General features: G+C 41.5%; 3 protein-coding genes across 3 annotated transcripts; 2 read left to right on the top strand and 1 right to left on the bottom strand.

The window, feature by feature from the left end:
* The first annotated feature begins 1289 nt into the window (after positions 1-1289).
* On the top strand, positions 1290-8009 carry LOC306697991 (UDP-glucuronosyltransferase 2A1-like). Its single transcript, XM_079162119.1, has 6 exons — positions 1290-2038; positions 2254-2402; positions 2564-2695; positions 4371-4458; positions 5820-6039; positions 6423-8009. Exons 1-6 carry the CDS (start codon positions 1315-1317, stop codon positions 6706-6708), a joined length of 1599 nt encoding a protein of 532 aa, XP_079018245.1. The 5' UTR covers positions 1290-1314; the 3' UTR covers positions 6709-8009.
* A 700-nt stretch (positions 8010-8709) lies between these two features.
* On the top strand, positions 8710-14677 carry LOC306697693 (UDP-glucuronosyltransferase 2C1-like). Its single transcript, XM_079161717.1, has 6 exons — positions 8710-9458; positions 9638-9786; positions 9899-10030; positions 12525-12612; positions 13580-13799; positions 14176-14677. Exons 1-6 carry the CDS (start codon positions 8735-8737, stop codon positions 14459-14461), a joined length of 1599 nt encoding a protein of 532 aa, XP_079017843.1. The 5' UTR covers positions 8710-8734; the 3' UTR covers positions 14462-14677.
* Positions 14678-14901: 224 nt separating this feature from the next.
* LOC306697045 (uncharacterized protein) lies at positions 14902-23065 on the bottom strand (the record flags this gene model as incomplete). Its single annotated transcript, XM_079160786.1, has 16 exons — positions 14902-15229; positions 15472-15592; positions 17009-17147; positions 17471-17586; positions 17952-18056; positions 18167-18240; positions 18365-18478; positions 18644-18784; positions 18875-18946; positions 19040-19154; positions 19240-19380; positions 19472-19806; positions 20185-20446; positions 20813-20911; positions 21020-22479; positions 22915-23065. 16 exons carry the CDS (start codon positions 23063-23065, stop codon positions 15141-15143), a joined length of 3534 nt encoding a protein of 1177 aa, XP_079016912.1. The 3' UTR covers positions 14902-15140.
* Between the last annotated feature and the right edge of the window lie 337 nt (positions 23066-23402).

The following is a 23402-nucleotide window of genomic DNA, read 5'->3' as shown; positions in this document are numbered from 1 at the left end:
AAGGAATTTTTCATTCTGTTCATTTCATTCTTCTGACAAGTTATTATTAATGGTCTCAATATATATATATCCTTTCGTATTGAAGTTATACAGTAATCCATTTTGAAACAAATAACATAAAATGATCTGGTATTGAAGAAATTCTCATCTGTCAGTTAAGCAAAGTTTGACTTTTGTGCTACTTAACATTTTTGTGGTCACAGATAACCAGTTTAAATTAAGGATTCTAATGAAACTTTTACAATTAAGTTGAAATGTTGCACTCAACATGAAGAAGATCCTAAAAAAAGCTGATCACCATTTCACAATCCAAGGAGTAGACCCCAGGACCGCTCGTATCTGAGGGATGTCTGGGGAACGTCCAACACAAACCCATCCAGGCTGAGGGAATCATGGAGATGCACCTGAAGACTAGACAATATTATATTATTTAAAACAATAAATCAACATGACATTTCCCTGCTGGTACATGTGAGGAGGTTTTAAGAGGGAATCAAGTTAAGAAGTAATGTCTCGTTGTCTTTTCGTACCTGAAACACCTGACATCCAGGTACTTCCTCACAGCAACTGTAGCGTGTCTCCCCTCCACCTGGCACTGTTAACAGTTTAAAAATGTACACCATGATCTGATAGTGTAAGTAAGTTATATAATAACACTTTGAAACATTTGCAATGTTTCTAAGACATAAACCGATGGTACACTCACTTTTCTTTGTAACTCCTTTCCCATAGTGGTAATAACACTCCTCCTGACGGATGTTTTTGTCGTTTGGCTCACAGATCCTCATCAGGGCTTTAACCAACAAAACAAAAAAAGCACATCAGAGTAAATGATCTGAGAAAATAAACCCTCATTCCAAGTACTGCACTGGTTCAGTGTGCCCTCTAGTGAGAACATATGAGAAAAGCATAAAGTTGTCTTTTCAGGAAGTATATTTTCACTTACAGACCTGATTGTGCTTCTTATTGTCAGCAGAAAGAAGAGCACAACCAGCATTCTTAGTCTCTTGTTTAGAAGAGATGAATGATATAACGAGTAGAATCTGGGGATCTAGAGTCTGTTTTTACTTTCCGTTTGTGGATTTCAGGTATAGGTTAAGAGATTATTTTTCAATACTGACTATTAGCTTTACAGCCATTACCTTTTACCTCGAACCCCTTGCTCAGGGTGGGTCCGTTATATAACGTGTCATGTAGGACAAGGAATAGCTACGAGTCAGAGTTCAGCTTTGTTTGGTTAATGATTATTTTTCCAGGAGCACCTTTAAAAAAGGTTCAGAGCACGGCACGTTTTCAGTCAAACAAACAAGCACGATGAAGCTGGAGCAGCGTCTCTCCGTTTGTGTCCTGCTGGTACTTTGTGTGACATGGAGCGCAAACGGAGGTAACATCTTGGTGTGGTACACTGAAGGCAGCCACTGGATTAACATGAAGCCTGTGCTGGAGACGCTGATCGACAGGGGACACCAGGTGACGGTTCTGGTCCCGAGCACGTCGATGTTCATGAACACCAGTGAGCCTTCTCGCTTTGGCTACGAACCCTTCAATGTCTCCGTCTCAATGGAGACAATGGAGGAGTTTATGGAGGAGTTCCTTCACTTCTCCATGTATGAGATGGATCATATGAGCTACATACAGATTTACATCAAATACATGGATCTGATGAAGGTCGACATGCAGTATTCTTTCAAGTTTTTGGACGGCGTGCTGAAATCTGAATCCATCATGAAGAAGCTGAAGGAGGGAAAATATGACCTTCTCCTGGCTGACCCCATCTTTCCCGGCAGTGACTTAATAGCAGAGATTTTGAGCATCCCTCTGGTCTTCTCCTTGAGGTTTTCCCTAGCCCATAACTGGGAGAGACACTGTGGTCAGCTCCCTGCTCCTCCTTCCTTTGTCCCCGGGGCTATGAGCAAACTAACTGACAAGATGGACTTCTCTGAGAGAGTGTGGAACTTCCTCTTCTACGCACTGCAGGACATCGTGATTGATCATGTTTCATGGAAAGAACTCGATAAATATTACTCCGAAGTCAAAGGTGAATTACTCAAATACAAGACCCACTGTGTAACAATAATTCTTATCTATGGACCACATAAAGTCCAATGATGATTTAATAGCTTTGGATTCATTGCACTGGTTATATATCCAGTCACCTTTATCAACAATTTGATATTTTCAGTAAATATAATGAAAATTGGCCATCTCATCTTTAACGGGCGGCTGTCATCCATTACTTTTGTTTTATGACAGGAACACCCACCAGTGCCTGTGAGCTGATGGGTCGGGCAGATATCTGGTTGATAAGAACCTACTGGGATTTTGATTTCCCTCGTCCTTTCCTCCCTAACTTCAAATTTGTTGGTGGGATTCACTGCAGACCTGCTAAACCGTTACCAGAGGTACGGCTGTCTCTACTATCACAGGCCTATTAATAGGTCATTACACAGCCTCCACAGTATTCCTGACTAAAAACAATGAAGAGAATGTGCAGTTAAAATGCCTTCGGAAAGATATTAAAATGCTGGATGGTTTGCATTGTGGGATAATGTTATTCTTGCAGGATATGGAGGAGTTTGTGCAGAGTTCTGGAGATGCTGGCATTGTGGTCTTCACTTTGGGATCATTCATAAACAACATCACTACAGAGAAAGCAAACATGATCGCCTCAGCCCTCGCTCAGATCCCACAAAAGGTCAGAGGACAATCTCTATTTTTCCAAAATTAATGTATTGTCATTGTACAACATAACGAAATGCAGTTAGTCTCTTTATTATACATAAGAAAATCAAAATCAGTAGTGCATTCCTGTAGTGCATCTTTTGAATTTGCATCTGGGGGAATGTACACAGCAGCAACAAAACACTGGCTTTTTCTTTGGGCCATCTAACATAAACAAATTTGACTCGAGGGAAATATTGTTCATCTACTTAGACTATATTTGAGCACCAACCTAACTTTCACTTTTACTTGCTTTAAGGCCTAGTCCACATGTACATGGGACTATAGGTTTTGACATTTCGTCTACACACAAACAGTGTTTACAGTCACTGAAACAGAGCTTTTGTTAAACTCCGGCCAGGGTAAAGATTTTCAGAAACTCGGTTTTCAGTGTTGACGTGTAGACAGGGACAACGGATTTTTGGCCCGTTATGTCAGTATGTTTGATGTTGTCTTCTTTGTGAGGTGTCACTAATGACCAATGTCAAGCAAGGGCAGCAAAAAATACATCCATGAACAATGGACGTGTCCAAATGACCTTGCTAACAGGACATTTTAGCCCAACCTGCCTACTGGCCTTAACAGCACTCTACGAAATGTTAAGAGTTAAAGTAAATTTAAAGTCTCAAATTGATTTTAATACCACGGTGGCATTCAATCCCCCCCGTCCCCTGAACCAAGTTGATCACCGGGACTTTACAGCAGGCCACTGCTACTAAAATTCTTAGGATGGGTGAAAAGCAGAGGTCAAATACCATGTGTAAGGCTGCAACAACGAATCGATAAAATCGATTATTAAAAGAGTTGGCAACGAATTTCATTATCGATTCGAGCGATTATTACGCCACTCAATAAGTCGCGGAGATGTTTGAGTGTTCAAAGCAGGCTCGGTCGCCTGAATACCGCAGCTAGGAATAATGGAATAGGACTCCGGTTCTATTTTGTGGGTTTTTCTCTGAACTGGGGCCATGATTAAGAGGGACGGCCGGGGGAAACCTCACCCAGCCCGGACACGGAAAGGATTGACAGATTGATAGCTCTTTCTCGATTCTGTGGGTGGTGATGCATGGCCGTTCTTTGTTGGTGGAGCGATTTGTCTGGTTAATTCCGATAACGAACGAGACTCCGGCATGCTAACTAGTTACACGGCCCCGTGCAGTCAGCGTCCATCTTCTTAGAGGGACAAGTGGCGTTCAGCCGCACGAGATTGAGCAATAACAGGTCTGTGATGCCCTTAGATGTCCGGGGCTGCACACGCGCCACACTGAGTGGATCAGCGTGTGTCTACCCTTCGCCGAGAGGCGTGGGTAACCCGCTGAACCCCACTCGTGATATTAGTCCATTTTTTTTTTTATTATTACTTTAACAGCTCAGGGATGTTCGAGCAACCTGTTTGTGCATCTGAAGATTTTTTGCACTGCGAATTTGCACTGTCAGTTCTGTTTTTGAATAAAGGGTTGGAAATTAATGCTTTTTTGTTTTTTGTTTTTTTATCCGATTCATCGATTAATCGAACAACTAATCGACAGATTAATAGATTATTAAAATAATTATTAGTTGCAGCCCTAACCATGTGTTTATACTATATATGTGATGATTAAATATAATTAGCACGTTGTTATTTTGAGTGTTTACATTTTTGTTTCTAGGTGCTGTGGAAATACAGTGGAGAAAAACCAGCAACTCTGGGTGCCAACACCAGAATATTCGACTGGATCCCTCAGAATGACCTACTGGGTAAGTAAAGCTGTTAGAAAACAGAGTAAGAATGTCAAATGTCCGAAGTGTCGGAACCATGCATGCTGACTATGGGTGTTCCACAAGGTTCAGTTCTGGGCCCCCTTCTCTTCTCACTCTACACAACATCTCTGGGTTCTGTTATTCGCTTGCATGACTTTTCTTACCATTGTTATGCCGATGACACCCAGCTGGTCTTGTCATTTCCCCCCGGTGACACTCAAGTAGAGGCACGCATCGCTGTGTGCTTGGCTGACATCTCGAAGTGGATGGCGACACACCACCTGAAGCTCAACCTGGACAAAACCGAGCTACTGTTCCTCTCGGGGAAGGGTTGCCCGCACGAGACCTGTACATCACCATTGATGATATCGTGGTGACGCCAACTCGGACTGCGAGGAATCTGGGTGTGACCCTGGATGACCAACTGTCATTTGTCAGCAAACATTGCATCGGTCACACGCTCCTGCAGATTCCTGCTCTACAACATCAGGAGGATTCGCCCCTTCCTCACTGACGAGACGGCGCAGGTGCTAATCCAGGCTCTTGTCATCTCCCGCCTGGACTACTGCAACTAACTACTTGCCGGAGCCCCAGCATCGGCCATCAGACCTCTGGAGCTTGTCCAGAAAGCTGCAGCTCATCTGGTGTTCAATCGTCCCAAGTTCTCCCACAAATTCCCTTCTCCGTTCTCTACACTGGCGACCTGTAAGAGCTTGCATCCAGTTTAAGACTCTGGTGCTAGCCTACAGGGCAGTGAAAGGAACAGCTCCTTCCTACCCCCAGGCCATGGTCAAGCCCTACACCCCCGCCCGACCACTACGCTCTGCTGCCTCGGGGCGATTGGTTGCCCCCTCGCTCAGAGGTCCATGCGGCTGATCGACCCAGTCACGGCTTTTTTCTGTCCTGGCCCCACAGTGGTGGAATGAACTCCCCACTGACGTCAGGACAGCAGAGTCGCTGCCCATCTTTCGGCGCAGGCTAAAAATTCACCTCTTCAAGAAGTACTACCCTGAGCCTTCCACTTAGCACTTATTGTATTCATATTTTCTTGCTCTTATTGTATTTGTATTAGTTTGTTTCTGCACTGTAATTTTGCTCTGGTTTATGCTCTTAGATGCTTGTTTTAAAAAGGAGATGCACTTATGACTTCTGGTGACTAGTAGTTCTCCTGAATACCAATGTTGAATACACTTATCGTAAGTCGCTTTGGATAAAAGGGTCTGCTAAATGACTGTAATGTAATGTTCAGTATATGTTTATAGAAGTCATATCATACGGAAGTCAAAAGATGTGCTTTAACAGCCAGTCTTAACTGAAGAGATTAATGTATGTTTCATGATTTTTAATACCCATATCAGGTCACCCCAAGACCAGAGCTTTCATCACCCATGGTGGCACAAATGGGATTTATGAGGCCATCTACCACGGTGTTCCCATGGTGGGCATCCCCATGTTTGCTGACCAGCCAGACAACATGGTCCATGTTAAGGCAAAGGGAGCTGCAGTTACTGTAGACTTGAACTTCATGAAGAGTGAGGACCTTAGAGATGCAGTCAATACTGTCATCAATGAGAAATCGTAAGTTCTTTTACTGATTTTCACTTTTAGGGTTTTAAAAAGGCAAAGAAAAATGACTGCCTTTTTGGAGAGTTTACGTTAATAATCTGTAAGTGGTTAAAGACATGCCATAAAGGAGCCATGGTGTAATGTAGTATGACAGAGTTCAATTACCACAGAGTTGCAAGGTCACAAAGAAATTACAAGTCCGCTGTATGGGCTTTTCCCAGTGTATAATGGCTTTCCTTTCAGATTTTTAAGTTTTAAAATACATGAAACAAAAAATAAATAAACCCTTTTAATTCCCATTATTGGTAAGGCAAAAAACCTTAAGTATAAAAATGAAAAATACATGGAATGTAGCATCTTAATCCACATTTTCACCTGTATGTCTGCATTGATAGGTACAAGGAGAATGCCTTGTGGCTGTCCAGTATCCACCACGACAGACCAATGAGTCCTCGTGATGAGGCGGTATTCTGGATCGAGTTCACCATGAGAAACAAAGGGGCCGAGCACCTGAGGGTCCAGGCCCATGAGCTCACCTGGTACCAGTATCACAGTCTGGATGTCCTGGCCTTCCTCCTCGCCATTGTTCTGATCCTCGTACTCCTCTTTGTCAAGACCTGCACTTTCTGCTTCCGGAGGTGCTGTGGCAGAAAGGGAAAGACAAAGAGAAAGGCTGAGTAACTGACTGGACTGAGATGTATGTGAAAAACTGAATGAACAGTTCCCTGGTTGTCTTATTACGCCTAATCATGTAATGTAACCACAAAGCCCTGGATTGCAATTTGTGTCTTGGGACAACTCTAAAACAAGTAAAAAACCAAATGAAACACTCAGAAAATCACTTCACAATGTCCGATATTCCCGTGAAACGATGTTGTGCTATTCATTATCTTTGCAAGGACATAATGAGATCTGGTTTGCATGAATGCATCTCTGTGTCTGACCACATTTTTTTTATGATACTGCCATTAATTGACTGCTGACTGCTCACTAATCTTAACCAGCCCCCGGTCGGTTTGGAGCCACTTGTGATCAAACAGCTGAGTGCATCGCAGAGCCACAGGCTGTGTTTGAAGACGTATACTAACGTAGCTACTGCATACTACATACTCAATCAGTGTGTACTGCATTCTGCCCTCCTAAATGAATGATTCAGTATGATTTTACCAGCAAACCTTTCACAGTCACATCTCTTAATAGAGTGATATATGAACAGCTTAAACAGTTTCCTCAGTAGGCTTGAAGACTAAATAAATGCGTCATGTTGCAGTTATGCCAATAGGATGCACTAAGACTCACGCCTGCACAAAGCCAGTATGGACATCTGCATAGATCAAAATGAGAATGTACTGTATCTGTGCAAGTGAATAACACGTCTGATACACTCGCAGCCTAGATGGTGGGTTAGCCAACTTCGGGTTGTATTTATTCAATCAAACATTACAGCAGTGGTCGTCGGAGAAAATCTTGGTAGAAATCTGCACTCTATAAGTGCAACTTTTTAGTTTCACTTGTTTTGTCACCATGAAGTCAGGTTCAGTCAGCCTAACCGTAAAAACTGAAGTGACAACATTGTTTACCTCTGTGCACTAGATTACCATGTACGTACGTGAACAGTTGGTTCATGGTTCACAGGCTCAGAGAGGATTCAGGCTCTCAAAATGATGCCAAACTGCTGTATTTGGATAGATTGAACAGTATTAGTGATAAAACAAGTAAAATATATAGTTATATAGTATATAAAACTACAATGGAACTGCTGGTTCCAAAATGACAATTTTGCTTAACCTCGCCTGACCTCTCTGTACTAAAATCTCTCTAACTTTTTTCTGCTTCACTTTATCAAAGTCAAAATTTGCATAAAGACTATTGACATGTGCTATGATTTGGGAGATGTTTTAGGGTAACCACTCCCTCATTTCAAGAAATGATAACAATAAAAGGGCTTTTTCTTCAGGCAAACCTGAAACTTTTCAATTTGAGCTGTGTGCCATCTTCATTTACTCTTAACCAAGAACATATACACTGATATTTAGACATTGAACAAATCTGAACAAGCGTTACCTTTATTATAACATACAAATTATTAAAATAGACCTTGTAGTTAGAGAAATACACTCTTTTTAGTATGGGTATGCAGTTTTCGAGCAGAGGCCTAAAAATAGGGCTCGGGTTAAAAGGGTTCAACCAACAAAACAAAAAAGCACATCACATCAGAGTAAATGATCTGAGAAAATAAACCCTCATTCCAAGTACTGCACAGGTTCAGTGTGCCCTCTAGTGAGAACATATGAGAAAAACATAAAGTTGTCTTTTCAGGAAGTATATTTTCACTTACAGACCTGATTGTGCTTCTTATTGTCAGCAAAAAGAAGAGCACAACCAGCATTCTTAGTCTCTTGTTTAGAAGAGATGAATGATATAACGAGTAGAATCTGGGGATCTAGAGTCTGTTTTTACTTTCCGTTTGTGGATTTCAGGTATAGGTTAAGAGATTATTTTTCAATACTGACTATTAGCTTTACAGCCATTACCTTTTACCTCGAACCCCTTGCTCTGGGTGGGTCCGTTATATAACGTGTCATGTAAGACAAGGAATAGCTACGAGTCAGAGTTCAGCTTTGTTTGGTTAATGATTATTTTTCCAGGAGCACCTTTAAAAAAAGGTTCAGAGCACGGCACGTTTTCAGTCAAACAAACAAGCACGATGAAGCTGGAGCAGCGTCTCTCCGTTTGTGTCCTGCTGGTACTTTGTGTGACATGGAGCGCAAACGGAGGTAACATCTTGGTGTGGTACACTGAAGGCAGCCACTGGATTAACATGAAGCCTGTGCTGGAGACGCTGATCGACAGGGGACACCAGGTGACGGTTCTGGTCCCGAACACGTCAATGTACATGAACACCAGTGAGCCTTCTCGCTTTGGCTACGAACCCTTCAATGTCTCCGTTTCAATAGAGACAATGGAGGAGTTTTATGAGGAGTACCTTCACTTCTCCATGTATGAGATGGATCATATGAGCTACATACAGATTTACATCAAATACATGGATCTGATGAAGGTCGAATTGCAGTATTCTTTAAAGTTTTTGGATGGCGTGCTGAAATCTGAATCCATCATGAAGAAGCTGAAGGAGGGAAAATATGACCTTCTCCTGGCTGACCCCATCTTTCCCGGCAGTGACTTAGTAGCAGAGATTTTGAGCATCCCTCTGGTCTTCTCCTTGCGGTTTTCCCTAGCCCATAACTGGGAGAGACTCTGTGGTCAGCTCCCTGCTCCTCCTTCCTTTGTCCCCGGGGCTATGAGCAAACTAACTGACAAGATGGACTTCTCTGAGAGAGTGTGGAACTTCCTCTTCTACGCACTGCAGGACATCGTGATTGATCATGTTTCATGGAAAGAACTCGATAAATATTACTCCAAAGTCAAAGGTGAGTAATAACTACACAACACTTTTTTTAAGGACCGCATAAAGTCCAATGATTATTGGATTAATTGCAATGCTTTTAAATCCAGACACTTATTTTAAGCAAATAAAATATGAAAATAAGCTATCTGAAGTAATGGTAATACTTTCCAAGTGTCATCCATTACTTTTGTTTTATGACAGGAACACCCACCAGTGCCTGTGAGCTGATGGGTCGGGCAGATATCTGGTTGATAAGAACTTACTGGGATTTTGATTTCCCTCGTCCTTTCCTCCCTAACTTCAAATTTGTTGGTGGGATTCACTGCAGACCTGCTAAACCGTTACCAGAGGTAAGGCTGTCTGCACAATATTCCTGACTTCAACAATAAAGAGAATGAGCCATTAAAAAGAGAGAAATTAAAATGCTGGATGGTTTGCATTGGGATAATGTTATTCTTGCAGGATATGGAGGAGTTTGTGCAGAGTTCTGGAGATGCTGGCATTGTGGTCTTCACTTTGGGATCATTCATAAACAACATCACTACAGAGAAAGCAAACATGATCGCCTCAGCCCTCGCTCAGGTCCCACAAAAGGTCAGAGGGTTTTTTCAAGATTAATTTAATGTCATTGTACAACACCGGGTTGCATAACGAAATGCAGTTATAGTCCCTTTATTATACACTAAAAAAGAAAATCAAAAACAGTAGTGCATTCCTGTAGTGCATCTTTTGAATTTGCATTAGGAGGAATGTACACAGCAGCAACAACAAAACAGTGGTGTTTTCTTTGGGCAGATAATATGGCCATCTAACATTAAAAAAATTTGACTTTAGGGAAACATTGTTCATCTACTGTAGGCGTTAGTGTTCGGACATTTGGTTCTCTGTTTGGGCTTTTGTTTTCTTTTACAAAGCAGGAATTATGGTCTGGAGAAATGGGGATTGTGTGTCGATTGCTTTAGCCCTGTTTCTCCGTTGCGGGGAGAGTTTGTAGCGTGTGTGTTGCTGTTGGTTTTCCTGCTAAGCTAGTTTAGCATAGCGTGCCTCCCAGAACACACATGCCTCACCAGTGTACAATGTTGTTATCCGTGGTGGGCGTGTCAGACATCACGTTGTCTGTTACGTTGGCTGGGTTGCCATGTTGAGCGCAGTGGCTCCACCGAGAGAACATTATATTTCCCACAATTTAAGCTTCTGCATTTTCCAAATGCAATAGTATTATTCAAACGTAATAGAACAGCACTGACGGCCCAGGTATAAAACACACGGGCCACCACTGACTTTGACTATTTGAGCACCAACCATCACCGATGCAAACATCACCGATGCAAACATAGTATCCACCTCCCCCACGTCCGACCAAAGTCCTGTGCAATGTCAGTCCACCCGGCAAGTACAACAGTCCAATCTGGAATTCTACGATGGAGCATGTGGTCTCTGCACAGATGTGGGCCCCACAGTCTCCAAGCAGTCCTATGTCATCCATTCCACATTCCTGCACCCGTACTGGATCAGTCAGGAGCAGGCTGAGTAGAACAGTCCTCGGTCCAAGCTGGGCCAGCCTTGCTCTTAATGATGTGCATGCCCCACCATCACCATATTAATAAAACTAAAATGAACTTGAATTACCTCTAACTAGACCAAGGATGTATAAAGAGAACTGGAAACAGCTTTGGAGGTCACAGGGGTGAGTGAGTCAGATTAAGCCTATGGCTTTCCTTACTCATAACTCTCACTTTTACTTGCTTTAAGGCCGAATCAACATGTACATGGGACTATAGGTTTTGACATTTCGTCTACACCCAAACAGTGTTTACAGTCACTGAAACAGTGCTTTTGTTAAACTCCGGCCAGGGTGAAGATTTTCAGAAACTCAGTTTTCAATGTTGACGTGTAGACAGGGACAACAGATTTTTTACCTGCTATGTCAGAGTGTTCAACATTGTCTTCTTTGTGAGGTGTCACTAATGAGGAGACATGTCAAGCAAGGGCAGCAAAAAAGTCACCAGGACTTTACAGCAAGCCACAGCTACTAAAATACTTAGGATGGGTGAAATGCAGAGGTCAAATTTCATGTGTCTATGTGACATATGTGGTAAGGACCCAGAAGCAGTATGACGGACACATGGAATAGTTGGAACAAAACTTTCTTCCAGGCTGAACACACAACAGGCAAACAGTCTTGGATCGGCACACGTGTAGAAATCCACTCGGTGGAACGCCAAGCCGTCAGGGGAGAAGGCAGACAGAAACCAGAGGAAGCAGAGGCAGAATCTCGTGGTCAGGGACAGAAGGCTGAGTCGTTTACTGGGGCAGTGAGTGTGTGTGAGCATGGGGCCTAAATAGTAGGTGCAGCAGAGTGAGCAGGTGAGTGATTGAGCTGATGAGGTGGGTGTGACTAACAGGTGCACTGAATGAGCTGATTAGGTGAGTGAGAGATAGAGTGACAGGAGAGAAGGGATAGAGCCGTGACAGTCTATACTATATACAGGACTGTCTCAGAAAATTAGAATATTGTGATAAAGTTCTTTATTTTGTGTAATGCAATTAAAAAAACAAAAATGTCATGCATTCTGGATTCATTACAAATCAACTGAAATATTGCAAGCCTTTTATTCTTTTAATATTGCTGATTATGGCTTACAGCTTAAGAAAACTCAAATATCCTATCTCTAAATATTAGAATATCATGAAAAAGTATACTAGTAGGGTATTCAACTAATCACTTGAATCGTCTAATTAACTCGAAACACCTGCAAGGGTTTCCTGAGCCTTGAAAAACACTCAGCTTGGTTCAGTAAACTAAATCACACGTATGGGGATTATCACAATATTCTAATTTTCTGAGACAGTCCTGTATGTCACGATTAAAAATAATAAGGTAGGAGGTTAGCAGCAACACCTGATTTGAAGTAAATTGCAAGTTATAGTGAGTAAGACAAAGACAATTTCCCAATGAAAAGAACTAAAGTTTTACAACTACTTTCCCCCTTTATTTAGCATGTATTAATAAATGTACTGCTATGCAGTGTATTATGAAATATAATTAGCACGGTGTTATTTTGAGTGTTTACATTTTTGTTTCTAGGTGCTGTGGAGATACAGTGGAGAAAAACCAGCAACTCTGGGTGCCAACACCAGAATATTCGACTGGATCCCTCAGAATGACCTACTGGGTAAGTAAAGCTGTTAGAAAACACAGTAAGAATGTTTTTGGTGAAATTGGTTCTTTGGCATGTCACTTCAAAGACAACCAAAACACATTCACAATATGCATAATTACAAGCTGGTATTTAGCCAGTGAAAAGATAATTATGCAAACAGGTCCACACAATAAAGCGGTGTCCCCATTCCTTCAACATACCAATAAAATACATCATGTATTTATCTTTGTAGTTTACTGCTTTTGAAGTTAAAAGAAAAATCAAATCAATGTTACGTGTGGCAGTAGACGTTACTCAAATGTCACTGTCAACTTAACGAATAAAAAAAAAACCTTTCATACTGTGGACATTTTCCTTCATGCACTTTGTGAATTACATTATGAGACAATAATATCCATCAACAGCACACTCAATGATGCAGGGCCGTTTAGTTTACAGACTGATTGTTTTGAGAATAATTCCTGTCACTTTTTAAAGTGTAAATACAATACATACTGAAAATATGCTTACAGTTTATTTGGTAATTTGCATGCAAGTAGGACACAGTTTATGCTTGACTTCATTTCTGTTAAGATATCTGCATATAAATGCAGAATCCGTAGGCTATGGGACAAGATTTTGGTACTGGAAGCGTTCTGGTTTCTGTTTGGAGTCCGAGTAGTATTTAACAATCACCTTTGAGTGGACTTTGATTAATTGCAGGTAAACAGTCCATTTGGAGAGCAAATGAGGTGGAAGGCATTGGCCAAAAAGCTTTTAAAAAGGCCACTTGTGAAACAATCAGATCGTAGACGTCGTCTCTCAACACCAACTCCAGTCTCGAACCTCAAGTTGATTATTGTACTGTAAACAATGACCAAGCACGGAAAAGGAAGTCTTGGCCTGGGTATCCGGTATTAACGGCAGTTGCCTTCAGATGCTAAATAGTTTTCAGACTGATACCTGATGGGTTTCCAATGATTTTTAATACCCATATCAGGTCACCCCAAGACCAGAGCTTTCATCACCCATGGTGGCACAAATGGGATTTATGAGGCCATCTACCACGGTGTTCCCATGGTGGGCATCCCCATGTTTGCTGACCAGCCAGACAACATGGTCCATGTTAAGGCAAAGGGAGCTGCAGTTACTGTAGACTTGAACTTCATGAAGAGTGAGGACCTTAGAGATGCAGTCAATACTGTCATCAATGAGAAATCGTAAGTTCTTTTACTGATTTTCACTTTTAGGGTTTTAAAAAGGCAAAGAAAAATGACTGCCTTTTTGGAGAGTTTACGTTAATAATCTGTAAGTGGTTAAAGACATGCCATAAAGGAGCCATGGTGTAATGTAGTATGACAGAGTTCAATTACCACAGAGTTGCAAGGTCACAAAGAAATTACAAGACCGCTGGATGGGCTTTTCCCAGTGTATAATGGCTTTCCTTTCAGATTTTTAAGTTTTAAAATACATGAAACAAAAAATAAACCCCTTTTATTCCCATTCTTGGTAAGGCAAAAACATAAGTATTAAAATTACAAGGAAGACATGTAGCACCTTAATCCACATTTTCACCTATATGTCTTGCATTGATAGGTACAAGGAGAATGCCTTGTGGCTGTCCAGTATCCACCATGACAGACCAATGAGTCCTCGTGATGAGGCAGTATTCTGGATCGAGTTCACCATGAGAAACAAAGGGGCCGAGCACCTGAGGGTCCAGGCCCATGAGCTCACCTGGTACCAGTACCACAGCCTGGATGTCCTGGCCTTCCTCCTCGCCATTGTTCTGATCCTCGTACTCCTCTTTGTCAAGACCTGCACTTTCATCTTCCGGAGGTGCTGTGGCAGAAAGGGAAAGACAAAGAGAAAGGCTGAGTAACTGACTGGACTGAGATGTAGTTGGTGAAAAACTGATGGGGAAATCCACACAGATTCTCTTGTTGGTCTAAATTATTGAATGTATCCACATTGCCTTGGAGTGTAATTAAGACAATTGTTTTTTTTTAAGTGTCTAGTATGCTTGTGAAACAATGTACTCTGTGAGACATTCCATGAGCTTTGCCTAGAAAACTAAATTAAAATGATTTGTATCCTCTACATGCACAAATACTCTGTTTGCATTCCAATACACATCTGGACATTTGCTCTTTATCCTATCACTAGTAATCGCTTGAATTGCAGACAGGTGTGATGTAATTTGCATAACTGCACCTGAGGCCAATTGGACGTTAAATGATGGCTGTTCATTGGCTGGTGTAACTTTGTAAACAACACACACAGACACACAGAGGGGTTTCATTATGTGCCTTTACTTGGATAATACTGATAACACTCCACCCCTTCAGATTTTCACAAATATTTATGGACACAGGCTGTAACTCAAATAATATACAGGTATTACTGTTAAACACAAAATTAAGTGATGTAATCAAACTAAAATAAACAGCCCTCCCATGTCATCAGGACACAAACAGATGTGACATTTAAATATGCATAACAGCATCTGCTTTTTTTTTTTAATGTATGCCCAGTTTGGTGATTATCATGCATTATATCCATCACTTCTTCATTTTTCCATCTTCTTTGAGTCTCCATAACATAAGCTCCATGCAGGCAGCAGCATCCTCCTCAGTGTCATGGCCACAAACTGGGAGAAACATTAACACCATGTATTTAGTCAGATGTACACATTGGGAGAACATGGATTAGCTATAAATTACATTAGTTACATCAATGTTTTGGCAGTCTTTCCACTTCGATGTTGTAGTCCGGTTATAATCATTTCTTTATTTAATTTTAGTTTCAGATGTATGGTGGAGTTTAAATTCAATGGACATCCAAATAAAACAGCCACTTGTATGGTGGCTGTAGTTATCCATGATGACCCACCACTCTCTTGGATGATCCTCCTGAGGTATTCAGCTGTGAGGTTGTTGAGGGTCAGCTTGTGAGGGGGACCCAGACGGTGAGGAAAGACCACAGACGTGTCTACCACCGTCCCATGGAGCAACTACAGAAAAGAGGAAGATATCTGAAGCTCTTATTACAGCCTCTTCGGAAAAATGTAAGTTACTCAGTAATCAAAGAATATGTACAAACTAATCCAATGGCACAGCCCACCAGCAGGGGCCCAAAATGTGTGGCTTTCTAGTCCCACTTTTGTTATAGAATGGCAAAACTAGTGGATTGTACAGTAATATTTGATGAGAAAGTACTTTTGACCAAAGTGGGTCATATGTTAAACCCTTACAAAACATCCTCATGCAAGATATTAAAAAAAAAAAAAAAAAAAAAATACACTAGTATGAATTAGCTCTATGGTATGAATTTTTACTATGCTGTCTAGAGGCCTCTTCCCCCCCAAAACTTTAACACATTACAAATCATCGCAGTATTTGTCGTCGTCATTCTGCGCCAGCAAATCATCTGGAAAGCGTCAGCCAGGGCGGCGGAGCCCGTGCTGGGTGTATGGTTCAGGTTTAAAAAGACGACAAAAAGTCAAACAAGCAGAAAACGATAATCCCCTAATTATTTCAAAAGACAGTGGTTCTAAAAAGTGGTGAAACAAATAATCTTTGCCATCATCTCAAAACACGTTGTGGAATAATAAAGCAAAATAATGCGTCCTCAGCAAATGGGCAAGTGAGTCGTCGAGCAAGGAGAAATGTTTGGTCGTCTTTGGATATAATTTTGCGCAATGAATATGAAAATACCTCGAGACACACTATATGACATGTAATAATACAGTTAAGAGCCGGTAAAAGCCTCCATGCAGTTGTCACACCAGTGCTGTACATTTTAGGTAAACTTCACATACCATGATATATACCGTTACCATGCATTCTTAAAAATTATACCATGATATGAATTTTAGGACATACCACCCAGCCCCCTGTCCATACCCGTTTGACTTCCTCTTGGTTCATGCAGTTATGTGTCTGGCATATGTTTATGCTTGACACTCTTACAGTATCTCCATTTGTACACCTTCAACTGCTGAGAAAAGCTGATACTTTACAACTTTGTGTTGAAATTGTTTCTAATTCGGTTTGTCACGTTGAATCAGCATTTGTACTTTCTTGTGAGGCATTTATAATAGTTTATCAACTACATTCAGGTTGTCTATAATCTATGTCATAAAGAGCCAACCTCCTCACTCAGCCATCTAAAACATGGTAATATTGCTACATGAGCCCATAAAAAAAAGAAACACGGCATTGAAATGAATAAGTTAAAACATTAACTATGCACAGGAATACTCCTGAAATACCATCAAAAAAGTCCCTTTGCAGGGAAATGCAAAGGGACTGGCTTTGATCTGCTTGGTTTCAGCTTCATTTTAAAAATACATTTAATGTATGTCTTGAAAGAATCCCGTAATGTTGGGAAACAACAAAACAGAATAGTATAGTATAGTAGTAGTCACCTTCAGGGCACAGAGGTCCGTTTCCAGGCCGTGTCCAATCAGAACGGTGTCTGCGCTGATGAAGCTCAATAAGGTCTCCTGCACCTCTCTGAGGGAGGTGCGGTTACCCTTCACATCTTCCTCACTGACGCCTGAAAACCTTGAAAAGTAAAGTGTTACGCAGGCTACTGACTAAAGATACATCAAGTTGTCAATTTCTAAATGTTAACGCTCTGTATTAGCAATTATCATCGGGCATTATATCTGTTTTATTGTTATGAAACATCCTGCCTTTCTGTTAAATGGCAAGACCACTCGATTTGTATACTCCTATATTTGCTCTCTATAGTCGTATTTAAAAGGCACAGTACAAGTGCTTTAATAACCCTTTTTTCTGTTCTTGCCAGTTTCCAAATCAGTTTTGGGTGATAACGAGAGGGGGGGACATAGTTTGAACACATTTGGGTCTTTAAAAAACATTACCTGGTGTTATAGTCAATGGCCTCATTATCAGGTCTGACGAAGGTGTCGTAGACGACTTGCAGACTAGAGTCGACCACCGTCACTCTCGATAGCTCCAGACCATGAATGGTAAAACACTATAAAGACAAAAAATAAATGTTTACGCTGCAGACTCAAGGCCAGCTAAATAAACAACAATTTAAAGTTTGTTTTGACATCAGGCACATTAAGGTGGTTATATAGTAATTACTTACAATTAATGGTCTTGATTACTTGGGTGCATATAAAGTGTTATACAGTAATCATTTTGGAACAAATAAGGAGGATCTGGTAATGAATATCTTTTCATTCTGTCAAATAAACTTGTATTTGGCCTTCTTTAAAAAACAGTTACTCAGAATTGCTGTGGTCATGTATCACTATTCTAATGAAACTTCCACAAATGAGTTTGAGTTTTGTGCTCAACACTGGGAAGATTTAAAAAAGAAAAAAAGCTGATCACCATTTCACAATCCAGAGAGTAGACCCCAGGACAGCTCGTATCTGAGGGATGTCTGGGGACGGTCGACACAAACCCATCCAGGCTGACGTAATCATGAACATGCACCTGGTGATGAACAAAAGAGAAGATCAAACATCTACCCGCCGGTTCATTTGAGGTTTTAGACAAGAAGAGAATCCAGTTACGGATTAATCTCTCGCTCTCTCTTTTCGTACCTGAAACACCTGACATCCAGGAGCTCCCATCACTCCCTCACAGCAACTGTAGCGTGTCTCCACTCCACCTGGCACTGTTAAAGGTTTAAAATTGTATACAGTGATCTGATAGCGTAAGCCGTATAATAACTTTGAATTGTTGCTGAATTGGTCAAACATTTGGGATGTTTTTAAAGCATAACACTATGGTATACTCACCTTTGTTTGTGACTCCTTTCCCATAATGGTAATTACACTCCTCCTTACGAATGTGTTTGCCGATTCGGTTCACGGAGTACGTAGATCCACATCGACAGCAGATCCTCTTGAGGGCTTGAAGCAACAAAACAGAAAAAAGTCAGATTTAAATGTGCTGAGAAAAGCAACCCTCATTGCGCATACAGCACAAGTTGAGTGAGCCCTCTAGTGGAACAATATGAGAATAGCATCACATTGTCGTTTCAGGGAGTATAGCTGGAGTGTAATGTATTCACTCACGGTCTGCACTGCCTTTCTTATGGTCAACAAAAAGAACAACACAACCAGGTTTCTCTGGGTGCTGGACAGGATAGTTGCTCTCAACCAGCCTTTCCTCAGTCAATATATAGTCCTTCAAACTCTCATACAATGCCATGTCATCTGGTGGAAAAACACATTCACTGAGGAGCTGCCAGAATATTTGAAAGAAATGACAAACTCATTCAAATTAAAAGGGAAACTAATTCTCACCATTTCCTTTAAACTTCTTAAGATTAAGAGTAATGTTGCCTTTGGATCTTTGGCTTTTGACTTCATTTTCATCTGCACCCAAAATAAATAATGGAGTTAATATAACCAGATTATATGTTGCATCACATTTCATGAAGAACGTATCAGTTTTGCAGAAATGTTCACCTTTAGCAGTAACAGCACTTTGGTTCTTCAGCCTCTTCAGTGCATTCACTGCAACACTCAGATATTTCAGTTTGTTCACACTGCGATTATACACCGCCTTCTCTTCAGCAAGTGCCTAACAACAACAACAACAACAACAGGGTTAGAAATGACTAGACTGTAGTTTGTCAGGGAGGATTACATAAGTGGCAACAAGTCACCTTTTCAAACGCCTCATTAACATTTGCTGTTGTCTTGAGGAACTCCTCTGTGAACAGGTTGACATAACGCTGTCGGATTTCATGGGGCACCTTCTCTTTGGCGGCCTCACACTGCTTCAGTTTTCGTTTAGTAGGCACTGGCTAAAAGAATAAATCAATTATTCATAACAGCTGAAACGTGTCTTATTTACAACAGAGCCGGGTTTAGTTCAGGCTGCGTTTCCCTTCTCACCTTAACAGCAGTATGGACTGCAGCTTGAGGAGTGGTGGAAGCCGCTGGACTTGAATACGACAATGCAGAGGTCAGCGAAGGTTTACGTGCCGGCGCAGGAATGAGCACAGGTGCTGTTGTGCGGTATCTCTGCAGAGGGGTCACTGCAGGCGTATGGTACATTTGTCTCACAGTGACGGTGCTGGCATGCACTTGACTGATTGGGGTAAGCACCGACGTAACTTGGCTGCAAGTGGAAGTGACGGGCAGAGGGAAGATGCCCTCTGGGAGGATCAAGTGCAAGTTGTTGTCTGCGCCAATCACGGCAGTTCCCAAAGATATGTAGTTCATGTGAGCTGTGGAATGAGACAAAAACACACATACAGGCGTAATGCACCCATGCAAAGAAACTAAAATACACCATAGGAGGAAAGGTTTTGTATACAAAAACAGGAAAGACATGCTGCTTGATGTACACATATGAAGACAGAGCAGGGGTGTCATTTATAACCGTACGCACAAAACGGGTCCTGAAAGAGGCGTACGCCAGTTGTGATCTATACAAACTTAACAGGAGAATGTTTCACACACAGTCAAGACAATGAAGTAGATTGTTTTTCCCACATTATATTTTACTTTTGTAAAAGGACACTATTTGATGTTGACAATTAAATGGTAATCATTCTAAAAATTACCTTTATTAATCTCATCCTCTACAGCTAACAAATACTTACCATTTTGTAGAGGAGCAGGCTGCATGTTTTCAGGGGTTTGGATTGAAGGAAGAGATGCATTCTGGGTCTCTGGGTTCCTCTGACAGGTGGAGGAAACAACAAAGGCCTGACCACCTTTAAATGAAGCAGTCAGCATGGAGGCTCTCTGCTGTACCTGCTGGATCTTGGAGGTGGTGGAGGGCTGGGAGGCAAATCCCGACACTGCAGGCGCACGTAGGGGAACCAGCACCTGGGGCTGAGGTCTGCTCTTAGCCACTGGCTGCTAAACAGAGCAAATGCATTAAAAAATAAAATTATAATTTAGGCTTGAAATTCAGAATGTAGTATTCTCAAGAAGGTAGTGCCCCAGACAAAAACAGGCCATTCTGAGATATGCATCTTAAATCTATTGTACCGTGTTAACTGCAGTTCTACTACTGTGTGTTCTATTCGATTTATTTTATCAATTTAATACATTTTCTTACCATAACATGTTAATGGTTTTAGGGAGTTTACATAGATGTATTTATCATTAACAAAAATAAGGATGATTTCAAGTGTACTTTTCTGAGACTGAAAAAAAGGCTGCACTTAAAAAACAAAACAAATATGGATTTTTTAAAGTAGTAGTTTTTAGAGAACTATATACCTCTGTATGTTTGGCATCATGAGCCACCCTCTTCCTTCCCGGCAATGCTTGGGGTTTGACGTTCAACTTCGGCTTCTCTTCGACATCAATAGCACCAACCTAAAAATGAGTGAATGTGAGAAATGGTTTGAGGGAAACTATTGTTCCACTGCTAGTGTTGGAGAAATGTCTTCCATCTTGGATGTGTAGCATCTACAGCATACTCACAGACGTATCAGGCTGCTCTTCCTGTCCCTTATCCTCATTTGCCTCCATGAAGATCCGGTAGCATTCCTCCATCGGATCGCTGTCAGACAGCTCCATTTCAGAGTAGTTTAGCTCATCTTCATCCGAGCTGGACCTAATGAGTATAACCTCCTCATTATCTTCTGTCAGGAAAAGCTGTCCAGCTGACATGGACGATGATTCTTCTCTGTTTGACAAATCGACTGAAGCTGGTTCTGCCGGCACCAGGTAGCCTTCAGGTGCAGCAGCTTTGCCCTGAAACGGTCCTTTTTGCATTTTGCATGACGTTTTCTGGCTTTGTGGCAGCACCGAAGGCCACTGGTTACTAACCCGGTTCTGAGCTGGCGGCTCTGCTGCCTGGACTTGCTTGGCGTGTTGTCTGCACGGGGAGTCCGGGTTAGCACCTGGGGCTTCGTAAAAAAGTGAATTGTTTGGTGGAAAATGATGCGGCTGCAGTGGATTCATTTTCCCAACACAATGGGACAGCTCACACTGAGGCAATTCAACCTCAAACACGTTTTCCATCTTTTTCACAAACAGAGTGTTGCAGTTGGGATCTTGCTGGTCTGTGGTGGCCAGAGGACTTGCAGGTTTAGGACTTTTCTCCACAAATTGTTCAGCATTAGAGTGAGTAATAGTCTGACTTTGCACATCTTCTAAATAGCCAGTTAAATGAACTACATCAAATGGTGCATTTTCACATTCTTTGTTCTCATAAAGACCGTGATTGTTTTCAGCACTGCAATTACTATTAACTAGTTTTGATGTAGGGAGAGTCGTTTCCTCCCACGCATCCACATTTAGAAGTGAAACAGGCTCTGTTTTGACCTCCGCTTTCTCCTGGAGGGCTTTGCCAGCAATGAAATCAACAGGTGTCTGAGCTCTCGCTCTCTTCTTCTTAGGCGAGGGAGGAATGTCAATAATCAGGTCACAGTCTTCATTTGAGTCTTCAAGTGGCTCTGGAGATGGCGACCGGGAAATTGGAAACTGATATGCGACTGCTATGATTTGGTCACACGGTACAGCTTTTTTTGCTCTTTTCAAACATTTCATGTTTTTTACTTTTTGCTCTTTAGCCGATGAGCTGTAAGATCGCAAGCCAGCAGAAAAGTTGGATAGAGGGTCATACTCCAAATCAGTCCTTGGTTTTGAGTTGTCAACCACGTACTTCTTCCCTCTGGAATACGTTCCAGGAAGGCCTGTGCACGACGACAGCCCATTACGGCCCCGGTCTACATTTTTACCTCCAGTCTCAGACTTGGAAACGGAGAAATTGGGTGGAGTTGTGATGCTGTCTGCCAGTACGGTCTGGTAGCGGGACAGTCGCCTTTGCTCCTGTTCCACCTCGTACCTTACAGTTTCAATCTCCTTGTTGATTCGCTCCAGCTCCTGGAGGGAGTCATCTTTGCTCTCATCATTCCCTGGATAACCATTTCGCTCCCCTGTACAAAAAAAAAGGAATATGAAATAGGATTTATTAGTAATATAGTAGATTGTAATACAGGACGAGATTGGTTTAAATACAAACATGTGGAGAGTGATGGTGTGGTTACATGTAGCCATGTGTAGAGCATACATCTTTACAGTACCATAATTTGTTTTTAGAATACAAGCTTTAAGCATCTTTTATTAAGAATTTGCAAACAGGCTAAGACAACAGACCCCCAAATTTGCTTAATTTTAAAATGACATAGGAACAAAGAAAATGGCTAAATAATTCCAGGAGAAAGTGTGATAGCATTTAGTTTTAGTTAAAAAAAAAAACGTGATGCAATTTAGAATTTTAGAGTAACTTTACATGTAATTCTAAACTTTTAACAGACGAAGACAAGAAGCTAACGCACACCTGAAATCGTTGCTAGCTTCAATGCACTGACCTGCAAAGTCAACCATCGATGATTGACACGATGCACCAAACACATCCCGCAATTCTGCGACATGTTTGTAAGAACAGTGAGGCCGCGCACAAAGCCCACGTTTTAAAAAAGGACAATTTATACCAGCAAAAAGACCCGACGAGGGAAACATCAGGAAAAACCGTCACTTTTCACGATACGTTTGTTTTGACTAATTAGCTGCCGTGAAACAGGTGCTCCAACTGAAGTTCTCGAAACAGTCAGCCTCGTTTATATAGGCTCCGTTCAAGTCGCGAGACCACCGTTAAATTAAATACAAAATTTAAATTAATTTTTTGTCCTTGAATATTTATATTTTTGGAAAATAAAACTAATTTAAACCCCGGATAATTATAAAAGAAAACTTCCTGCCGTCACAATTGATTGCGGTTCATTGAGTCGTCGTAATCCCTCCGCGTCGACAGAAGGCGCTGCTGCACATAACTGAACTGGGACCAACCGTCCAGTAG

The sequence above is a fragment of the Pholis gunnellus genome (genome assembly GCF_910591455.1).
Source record: "Pholis gunnellus genome assembly, chromosome: 6".
NCBI classification, from domain to species: domain Eukaryota; kingdom Metazoa; phylum Chordata; class Actinopteri; order Perciformes; family Pholidae; genus Pholis; species Pholis gunnellus.
This window is presented reverse-complemented; position numbering and strand designations above follow the sequence as displayed.

Coding starts and splice junctions, on each gene's coding strand:
- LOC306697991 (XM_079162119.1), top strand. CDS start 1,315: ATGAAGCTGGAGCAGCGTCTCTCCGTTTGTGTCCTGCTGGTACTTTGT. Junction 2,039..2,253: donor ATATTACTCCGAAGTCAAAG/GTGAATTACTCA, acceptor GTTTTATGACAG/GAACACCCACCAGTGCCTGT. Junction 6,040..6,422: donor ACTGTCATCAATGAGAAATC/GTAAGTTCTTTT, acceptor CTGCATTGATAG/GTACAAGGAGAATGCCTTGT.
- LOC306697693 (XM_079161717.1), top strand. CDS start 8,735: ATGAAGCTGGAGCAGCGTCTCTCCGTTTGTGTCCTGCTGGTACTTTGT. Junction 9,787..9,898: donor CTGCTAAACCGTTACCAGAG/GTAAGGCTGTCT, acceptor TTATTCTTGCAG/GATATGGAGGAGTTTGTGCA. Junction 13,800..14,175: donor ACTGTCATCAATGAGAAATC/GTAAGTTCTTTT, acceptor TTGCATTGATAG/GTACAAGGAGAATGCCTTGT.